We start from the raw sequence: 11,437 nt of genomic DNA, 5'->3' as shown, positions 1-11,437 counted from the left end.
AAACTCTCTTTTTCATTGAGGTTGCAGGTCTATTTCTTCAATGGCTCCTATAATCAAGATATTATCCAAATTAAGCAAGCATCATTTGACGCCTACAGCAGAGCTAAATTAGAAAAACCCCATCTTTAAGAAATTGCGAGTTGTCTCGCTATGTGATCCTATCAAAATTTTGACGGTTGATAGCAAAAAAGTAATTTAGTGAAATTTTCAAAGGTTAATTTGTTGGTAATTTATCCTCCAAATCTTCGGAGGTTCAACCTTTACTTTTGTGTCCTTTAGCTTCTGCTTCAGGCTGAAGCCGGCCTGTTTTAAAAGTGCGTCTGAATGGGCTCGCTTCAGCCCACACGTCACAGACAAACACAACATTACACAAACTTAAATAAAACCTAAGCCTCGCAATTTATATATCCAACTCCCTTCAAAAGTACGAGTTTGGAAAAGATTTTCCTTCGTTAATATTATCCTTGACCCTTTTGTATTTTACATTGTTATCCTAATTTAATTAGCATGTTTTGATTTTATTTTCTTAACTCACATAATAGATTAAAAAAACCCTATTTAATATCCAAAAACCTACATTTGCTATTAATCCAACTACTCTTATCTATCCAACTACTTAGAAGTTTGCATAGTATTAAATAAGTGCTAAGTTTTAAAAAAAAGTATTATTAAAAAGAGAAATTTTAAAAAGTGTTGATATTATTAAAAAAGAATTAAAATTGGATAATATCTACCGGATTTCTAAATTTAAAATAAATAACTTTGCATAATAGAAATTTGAAATAAATAAGTATTTTTAAAAAGAGAAATTTAGAGCGCATTAATATTATCAAAAATGATTAATTGGATAATATCTACCTGATTTCTAAATTTTAAATAGAATAAAGACTTTGCTTAATAAGTATTTATGTTAGTAAAAAAATCTAATTTCTTCCCAGCCACCTTCTAATTAATTAATAGAACAATTCGATGAATATATTACCTTTGCTATTATTCCAACTACTTCTATCTACCCAACTACTTTAAGTTCGCATAATATTGAAAAGGTGTTAAGTTAAAAAAGTATTATTAAAAAAAGAAATTTTAAAAAGTATTGATACTATAGAAAAGGATTAATTAGATAATATCTACCCGATTTCTAAATTTAAAATAAATATTTTTTGCATAATATTATATATATATTATAAAAGTACGAGTTTGGAAAAACTTTTTATGGTCAATATTACCCTTAACCCTTTTGGATATTACACTTTTATCTTATCATTATTAATAATATTTTCAAGGTAAAATCTTTGATCAAAATTTGATATGAAAATAGATCAAATACTAAATTAATTCTCTAACCTATTAGAAGATAACACATGTCCAATTAATTCTATCCACAAATGTAAGTACCTTCAAAGATAGTATATACTGCTTAAATAATTCTTGTTTACAAGTTAACCCATAAATTTATAAACAACCCTATAAACATAGAAAAAGTTACAAATAGCAACTTAAAAAATCTAAAGTTACAAATAATAACAAGTAAAAAATTCAAAGCTACAAAAACTCCACTTTAAATTCCTAAAAATTATACAAGACTCACTAATGAATAAGGATCATGCAAATAAACTCTTGAAATAAAAAAATATATATAGCTCCAACAAAATCTAAAATTGCAAAAAACACTTTAAAATCTAAAAATGACAAAAAATAATCTTAAAATATTAAAATTATAATTAACACACAAAAAATCATAATTTACAAAAAAAAACCTCTTAAAATATTCAAAAACTACAGACAACACTCTTTAAAATTTTAAAAATTACAAACAACCCCTTAAAATTTCAAAAAATTTAAACAAACACATGGAAATTATATAAAATTACAAAAACACCGTAAAAGGTAAAATGAAAAATATCACCCTAAAAAATTAAATATCACAGACAACACCTCAAAATCTAGAATTACAAATAGCTACCTAAAATCTAAAATTATAAATAACATGTAAAAATTTTGAAATCTAAAAACCCACAATTAAATTCCTAAAAGTTATAAAACCCACAGATAAGAATATCACAAACGAACTGATGAAAAAGTAAATAAAAAAAGAGCCCCCTTAAAATCTAAAATTGTAAAAACATTTATAAATTTAAAATTTTTGAAAAAAAAATTCTAAAATTCTAAATGACCAACAAAAAAATCATAACTCTTTAAACAAATCCAAAAAGTACAAACAATACTCTTTAAAATGAAAAATTACAAATTAAAAGTTCAAGAAAACACTAAAAAAATAAAAATTATAAAAAAGCCCCATAAAAATAAAAATGACAAATAGTACGCTGAAAATAAAAATTACAAAAATCTACCTACAAAACTTTTAAAAAAAACATAAACTAACCCTTCAAATCAGAAAATTAAAAAGAAACCCTAAAAAACACGAAGGATATAAAAAATAGAAACAACCCCCTAAATAATGAAAAAGTTAGAGATAAATCCCTTTAAAATCTAAAATTATAATCAACCTCTTAAAAAATTCTGATAATTACAAATAAACCACTGAAAAAATCTGAAAACTATAAACATTCATTATTTGGGTTTTTTGGCAAAAAGTTTTAGGGGTTATGTGAAAAAATGTAAACCTTATTGGATTATTGGGGTGTATTTTGAGCATTTGACTACACGTGAACTAATGAGGTTAAATTTGAGGGTTTTCTGATAAAAGTTAATTGGGGTTTAATGGAAATTTTAAATATATTGGGGATTTAGTTCCAAGTGATGTTAAATTTGAGAATTTTCTGCTAAAAGTTACTTGTGGTTTAATGGGAATTTTAAATATATTGGGGATTTAGTTCCAAGTACTAAACTTATTGGAGGTTTAGCCAAATTTACCCATGTATTAATTTAGAGGGCTTTCTAAATTTGGAAAAAAAAACCCTTGAAAAATCTACAAATTGAAATAAGACTCTTAACATTTTAAAATTATAAATGACCCTCAAAAATTTCATAAAATACAAACAACTTCTTAAAATCTAAAAAGTACAAACAACCTCCTCTAAATTTAAAAATTACAAGCAACCCCCTAAAAATTTATAAAAAATAAAAATTACAACAACCTCATGTGTTGATGTTAAATAATCAAACAGTCAAATATATTTGATGAGGGTGAGATTGCTTAAGGGCCGCTCACTTCTTCGAATATATGGTTTTGAGTTAAGTAGCTGAAATCTGCACAAATAACAGTTCGTGAGAGGACGTGGACTGGTTCCCCCGTGGTTCCTCCGATGATCAAGTCAGTAGATGAACTTGAGTGAGGAAATAAAGAACTGCTTGAGTTCTTAAGTGTAGTGGAATTGCTAAAGACATCATTAGATTAGATTAGATTAGATCAGAGATCACCCCTTTATGTTAGAATAGTACATCTATTTATACGGGTGGTATAAGGGGTAGAATGGTCACTTCGGCCTAGCACAGGATGGCGGCAAATAAGTATGGTTGACAGTTACATCAGCACCTACTTTACTTGTGCCACTCGGCCAGTGGAAGAGAGATCACATCGACATTAAATGCGAAGTGATCTAAGGCATGACGGTGCTGACGTGGTCTGATGAGTTATGAAGACTGTCAGTCCTAGAGGCATGATAGCGCCTTCCAATCATTAAATGTGATGTTGACGTGTTGTTAGTGGGAGAGCTTCGAGGTTGAAGTCATCTTGTGACTTGGACGAGAAGTAACGTCTTTCGAGTGGATCTCGCGAGGCGTCGAATCTGGTCGAGTGGGCTCGTAGCGAGTCATTTTCGACAAGAGGACCGACAAGTACCGCCCTTCGAGTCGATACCAGAAGATGTCGACTAAGCGAGTCGGCTAAGTCAGGATTCTTGATGGTCTTGGCCGCCAATTTAATTGGGACATTACATGTAGAAATACACATATCCGTTGCTGGCAAAGGGTTGTACTTTGGCGATTGAAAACACCATAACATCATGAAAACTAAAAATTACAAACAGCACCCTAAAAATGTAAAATTACAAATAGCCTCCTAAAATTTTGAAATATCCATAAAGAAACCCTTTAAATTAGAAAAATAGAAATAAGCCCCTAGAAAATTACAAAAATACCCAAAAATTATAAAAAGTATAAACAAACCACTGAAATTAAAAATAGAAAAAAAACCCTTTAAAATTCAAAATTTACATCTTGAAATTTTCAATAATTACAACAAAACTTTTGAAAAAAATCTAAAAACTATAAGCATCAGGTATTTGGGGTTTTTGGCCAAAACTTTTTGGGGGTTAAGTGAAAAAATTATAAAACTTATTGGGTTGTTGGGGTGTATTTTGGTCATTTGACTGTATATGAACTAATGATTGAAATATTCAATACGTATGTTAATTAAAAATAATTATGTGAGTAAAATTACTCAAATAAGGACTCTTAATGTACAATTGAATTCTAATTTAATGTATTCCACTTTAAACATTTTATCTTTCCAATATTATACTTTATAGACACACGTGAAAAGAGTTATAAATTATTTTTAGGGGCTGTTTGGTTTGCTATTATAAGGGGTGGAAAACTCAGAAAACCCATCCACGTCAGATTTTTAGCCTTTCACGTCAGCTTTTTTGTTTCCGTCTATTTCTTTGTGCCGCTTTGGTTCGCTCGAATGGAAGAGTAAAAACTCTGCTGAAATCGTCGCCAACTAAGATTTTTTCCCTCTCCGATTTCCTTCCTCAACCAAGTGAAATTGATGAAAACTCTGCCACGTCAGATTTTTTCCTTCTCTGCTTTGTTTACAAAAGTTTTCATTTTTTTTCTATGCGAACCAAACACAAGAAAAATAAATACATTGGTTTCCCACCATTTTTTATGTGCGAACCAAAGCAAAACAATCTATTTCTTGAAAAAGTTTGGAAAACTCAAAACTTGTGTTTCTTTACATGGAATTGCATTTCTCTATATCAAGGAAACGAACCAAACAGCCCCTTAGCCACACATTTAAGTTTTTTTTCATGTTTGATCATGTACCATTTATTGTAAATTATACTTAATGTAAATTGACTATGTAATTTTGACTTTTGTCATGTTATGTTTTGGATTAACTATATATGTATATAGACAATAAATTATTTTACTTTTTCACATGTAAATAAAAAAAATATTTCACAACCAAGTTAAGCAAGGAAATAGGACAAAAAGAAAAAATAATAATATTTTAACTATGTGCAATGCACATACATTTAACCTAGTTAAATCAAAAAAATAACAGGTTAATTGTCGATAGACCTGGCTATTTTGAACTATTATCTCTCTAGACCTATTTCAACAGTAAATGAAATTATTTTTGACTCTTTTGTCCCCGCGATGTATCTTCACCAAAGAACAATTTTCACTTTCCTCGACGGTAAAGAAATCATAAATTTGTCACTTTAACCAGCCATATGTTGTCTTTTAGCAATTAACCCTAAAATCATATAGCAAGAGAAGACTTAAAGACACATGGCAAGCTAGATAAAAAGAGAGATGTGTCTTCTTCAATTAGGTAGTAATTACAATTCTCTCTATTTTTACCGTCTATCTCTATTTCAATGGATGAATCACCTCGCTAAAATTTCTGTTGTTGTTTTAAAGACCACTAACAACCTTGAAAAACACTAATAAACTTGAAAACCAATACCGTCAAAAGCACTGTAAGATTTTTATTTTTATTTTGAAAGTCACTTTGATCTGGAAAACCACTAATAACTTATAATCGTCTATAGTCAAAAATACTACTTATGATAGTGAAAATCTTAGGTGACATAACCTCATCCTTTAAAATTGAGATAAAGGGTAATGATTGAGAAAATATAAATCCTCTCCAATCACCACCCAACATGAGAGGATCTAAATCTAAAAAGAGGCTATGTAGTGCTTCCACATGAAGTGAAGCTACACAAGCGTACACTCTAATCTACAGCTAATACCACAATACTACAAAAGTTATTGGTACATTGACCCAGTAACAAAATGCACCCAACTCAAAGTTTACACCATCCCTAAATACATAGTACAGGACTTCTCTCATCATAAGCTTCGGATGCGAAAACCATAGCCGAAAACGACACAGTTTCGAGCGAAGAAATCAAATCTAAGTGCAAAACCAGAAACAGTAACTCATCCAGAAAGCTGCAGGTGACGGCAAAACAAGAACTGAAATCTTCGACTTCCAGCTGATGTCAGTCTTGAACCAGGGATAAAAATGAAGGAAATTACGCTTTGATTTACACCTTCTTTACTATCTGAACCACATCTTCATCCTCAAGCTCATGTTCCTGCATCCAATTCCCAAACTTGCTCAGATCAGTTGACGAAATAATCAAACAAACGTTAAGAAAACGAGCAGAGTAGGTAAAAAAAAACACCTTGCCAACTCTCTGGGGCTTGTGCTTCGCACTAGATCCCCAGACCAACGCGCTGCACATTTCAAACAGCAGTAAGTTAGCCAAAAAAAGGCTGGAAAGAGCTACTGCTACAGAAATCAGGGATGTAGAACAGATTGGATCCCTACAACAATCGAACATTCATTCAAAAATTCAAATGGAGCAAAGAAATGAAACTTACTATTTAAATTGCTTGAGCATGTCCTTGTGAATTCTGGTGCAAAAATCTTCAACGGTCCGCTTCTTGGATGATAGAATGACTGGATCCTCATAATCAGGATTTAATCCTTTTGGTTTGGTGTATATGCGAGTTAGGTTAAGGTATTCCCATATCTTCTCCAATAGTCCATCAAGATTCCATTCCAGGTGAGCGCTGTTCGGAAATGAACATAGAGGGTAACAGAAAAGTGAGACAGCAATCAATTCATAGCAGAAAAAACAAAACAAATAACTCTGAACTAGAGAGAACTTTTTTCTGTCAGCTGCCAACTGCCAACAAGCTTGGAGCAAAAATTCGATGATAGACCAACACTCATGCCTAGATAAATTTCTAGATGGTTGCAGATCCAAGTAATCATGGAATTGTCAAATGACTTGAAGCTGGCAACTTTTACAAATGTGAGACTTGTTCCGTTAGTAATGTTGACTAATCCTGTGAAAAGCTGAGACACATAGGGGCATCGTGGGTAAGGCCCTTCTGACTAGAAATCTAGGGACATCTTTTTTTCAATATTAAATTATTGTATATATTCTCTGTACTAAACAATTTATTGTCCAGGAAAACACTCGCTTGGTAAAAATGCTAAGAGAAAACATGAATGCGTAGTACCAATCACATCAATTCATATTGGCTGGTTTCACCTTTATCAGCACAACTAATATTGTCTTCTGAAGGCCAATACTTCAACCTGTACTTAAAACTAAGCCGTTGGTTCAACTTGAATCCAACTTTTAAACAAAAGGACATTGAGGTTCTGTAGCCAAAATCATCCAAAATGCACAACACTAACCCAATAAATCAAACCCAAAAAAAATGAAAGGAAAAAAGAAAAGAAACAAATGTTAAATCATTAACTGGAGAAATACAAAATGCATATACAAAGGACTGTTTATATATGAGCAGAATGATCATTCCGTTGTTTACATATCATATATTGATTTAAGATATGAGGTTCTCCCAATCAGGATGATGTACTGGCCATTGTCCAATATGAAAAACCTTGGTTGCTATGGAACAATTATGTATGACAAGCACTGAAATAAAACTAAGAGAACGATGACAACATTAATAATAATACAGAATAATGAAGACAACTACGAATACATTTAATGATGTGTGATCATAAGAAAATAAACAACCGTTCAATATTTGCATGAACACGTTTCATGATCATCTTTCTCAAACTTCAGAATTCTCTACCATCAAAATGCCCAAAAAATAATAACCACCAAGTATGAAACTAATTAATATTACCTGATGGGGCAGTAGTGGGGAAGTTTGTCCAAGATTTCCAGCTCTTCAAGTGTTATCTGGTCAATCTTGTTCACGACATAGATGCATGGTATGTAAACTCTACTTCCTTCTATCACATCTATGAGATCATCAGCAGTCGCATCATACCGAAGAGAAATATCAGCATTATGTATCCTATATTCACCACAAATTGCCTTCACTGTCTCGAGGTCCAAGTGCGTGTTGGTAACTGTTGATGTAAAATTTATCCCACCCTTGTCTTTCCTTCTAAATGTTAGATTTGGAGGCTCTTTGTTTAACCTGCCAATTTATGATAAAACCACAGTCAAATTAATTCAGAAATTTTAGAAATCACTTTAGTGCTAAGAAAGCATATAAGACAATATTGCTATTTGGATGTCAATATCAACAAACATCACCCTACTAATAACAAACCTATCAAAACATAAAGGGCAAGATGCTACCCATATGGACTACATTCATGTACTAAGGATGATAATTATCATGAACCGCCTGCGCTACATCAAAATATGAAGACATTAAATTTAGAAGTTTAAAACCAGGGAATTCAATCATGTGGAATGCGAACTGTGGCTACAGTGTACTTTATTTATTGAGATTTTCACCCGTCAGAACTTCATAGTTCATTCCATCACAAAAGGAAAAAGAAAAAAGAAAAAAGAAAAAAGAAAAGAAAAGAACTTCATAGTTCATAGCTGGCAGAAAGATCACGAGTAAATTATTGGTGCTTGGACTCACGTTTGTACCCAGCAAGCATGGAAATTTTCATATGTAATATATCAATGCCGGATGCAACCCAACAACACTTTTTGAAATTCCTTAGTTCCTCGTCAAATATTTCTGTCCTCAGTTTAATGGGTACAATTTTTACTTGACATGCTTCTTTCATCCTCTCTGAGACAATCTGACACTACTCATGCTTCCATGATATAAATCACACTGGGCTCTGATTTTTCTTCTAAAGAAATGGAATGCAAACATAGAATGAGGAAAGTGAAGAAATTATAATAGTAGATCTTTATTTATTATTTTCCCATCCATATTTATATCTATACATAAAGAGTAGAATTAGTACCATGAATTTTGAATTAATGCCCAATTCATGATAAAACTTCTAATATTAATGAAAATATATAATCAGAATACAATATATCACCATAATAAGCCAGGAAGATAAGTCACTCTGTGAAGTTAAGATCTTATGCCTTGACAGGTCCAGCTTTAAATTCAGCCTCTACATAATAAAGTGACAAGGCAACATAAATCTAACCTTCCATGGGCGCTTAATGATGAGAGCCTGATACAGAGGGCTTCCTTTTTTAATCATATTTTAGTCATGTTCTTTTAAATCAATCTTCAATAGTAATGTTAGAGTATAAAGTTATTTTAAATCAATCTTTAATGATACAGAGGACTTAGGAATTTTGGTGTTATAGGGTCCTCCGAAATGGTATAAATTATAAAAGTAGCCCAAGTTTGAATCTTACTTGCCAGAAATTTTTAATAAAGCAGATCAAAGAAAAGGTACCACTCCGTGACTCCATGTTTCGGCCCATGAAAGGACCTTCTAACTATGGATGCATGTTAGAGTATAAAATATAAATTACAATCCCCAACCCTCACAACTTTGAATTTTCGTAACAATGAAAAATCTATGGTGACATTTCTTACTGGTCTGACATTGGCCTTTCATGTCATAGTTTTTGAGGACTTTACGATGTAGGCTTGTTCCTTTTCAAGTTTGCATAGACATGCATGTACTCACACATATACACAATTCTTTATGTGTGACCTGAAGCCTTGAATTAATGAGATGCTCTATCAACATTTCTTGTTGTGTCATAGCATGTCGCATATCTGACTGGTGCTATATAAAAAGGACATACACCCACAACTTATCTTGAAGCACAAGGGAAGTCTGAGTGGGAAAATGCAATGAGGGATGAAATTGCAGCTTCCCACAACTTATCTTGAAGCACAAGGGAAGTCTGAGTGGGAAAATGCAATGAGGGATGAAATTGCAGCTTTGATGAAGAACTCTACTTGGGATTTAGAAGTCTGAGTGGGAAAATGCAATGAGGGATGAAATTGCAGCTTTGATGAAGAACTCTACTTGGGATTTAGTTCCCAAACCAAATGATGTTGATGTCATTACATGTAAATGGGTTTACAAGTTAAAGAAGGCAACAGATGGAAGCATCACAAGACACAAAGCTCGCAATGTGTCTTTTTGTTATACCAATGATACTGTTTGATTTAAGAAAATAACATGAATTAGAAAGTTACACAAGGAAGAACATACATGACATGAGAACTAATATGTCAGTCTTTAAGCAAGGCATGGAAGAAAAATTTAATGCTAAATACTAACTATAATGGAAAATCAACTAAACCGTGTGAGGTTTACACATTAAATTTAATAAAACCAGCCTTTTCTATAATTTCCTTTTCAGGTTAGGAAGTCCTTATTATCATGCCACTTATCAATGCATTCACATGGTTACGTATGCCGAGAAAAAAAAAGGATTAGGATTTAAAATGCATAAAGGGAACAATGAAAATATTACCTTATGCCAAATCCCTCTAGTTCCTTCTCGATAAGACGCTTGTGCGTGATAGGTTTGATTGCATCAAGGACAATTAAAATACAATTGCAGGTTCTAGCAGTGCTGATCACCTAAATAACAAAATGATTATTTTCTCATACATAAATTATATCTATACATGCTAAAGTAAAGAAAGAGCACATGTAGTAAAAAAGAGGAACCGTTAGGGGGTGGTAAACAATCGAATCGAATCGAATATTAAGGTGTTCGTACTTTGTTTAAAATTATCGAATTTGAATGCTGACTCTAATATTCATATATGGAGTTTTTCGAACTCGAACTCGAATACTTGGTATTTGATAAATATTCATGAATATTCACGAATACTTATCGAATATCAAAGTATATTTATTTCGCTAAAGAATATAATTTTTAAATAGTATTTAAATTTATAAATAAAAAATATTCCTTTATGATATATGATGTATATATATTTAAATCAAAATTTTTATTAGAAAACAGATTCAAGATTATTTAAGTCTTAAAATTAGTACATAAAACTTAAGTAGAAATGGTAAGTTGGTTAAAAATATGACATCAATTGTGCAAAAATAAAAATAATAAGTGATCAAATTTTAAACGAATATTTGATAGACAAACGAATCGAATATACATCTGGCTAAATTCTATTCGTTAGTAAACTCGAATACTAATAAAATATTTGTTTAGTGGTAAATGAACTACCGAATCAAATATGGCCGAATAGTTAGTCGAACATTTATCGAACTATTTGTTAATTATTAGGTTCATTTCCACCATTAGGAACCATGACATGCTGATACATGATTCAATATCAAGCTTTTTTAACATCCAGCAGAAAGTATGAGCAGTCTTGTTCATTACTATGTTGCAGAAATCAAGTAAAACTTGTCATTTCTATACAATGGTGTTTGGCCATGTCGTGTGAAATCGGTTGAACAAATGATCCAGAG

General features: G+C 31.6%; 1 protein-coding gene across 1 annotated transcript in view; it reads right to left on the bottom strand.

Moving 5' to 3' along the window:
• Window positions 5,835-11,437, bottom strand: part of LOC109849813 (developmentally-regulated G-protein 3) — an 11,042-nt gene continuing 5,439 nt past the window's right edge. The window contains exons 6-10 of the mRNA XM_020419694.1: window positions 10,467-10,576; window positions 7,879-8,178; window positions 6,586-6,777; window positions 6,387-6,438; window positions 5,835-6,296 (exon numbers count right to left, since the gene is read on the bottom strand). Coding sequence (XP_020275283.1) covers window positions 6,246-6,296; window positions 6,387-6,438; window positions 6,586-6,777; window positions 7,879-8,178; window positions 10,467-10,576 — 705 coding nt within the window. The 3' untranslated portion in view covers window positions 5,835-6,245. The remainder of the gene's footprint in view (window positions 6,297-6,386; window positions 6,439-6,585; window positions 6,778-7,878; window positions 8,179-10,466; window positions 10,577-11,437) is intronic.

This window comes from Asparagus officinalis, chromosome 7, assembly GCF_001876935.1.
Source record: "Asparagus officinalis chromosome 7, Aspof.V1, whole genome shotgun sequence".
Taxonomy (NCBI): domain Eukaryota; kingdom Viridiplantae; phylum Streptophyta; class Magnoliopsida; order Asparagales; family Asparagaceae; genus Asparagus; species Asparagus officinalis.
This window is presented reverse-complemented; position numbering and strand designations above follow the sequence as displayed.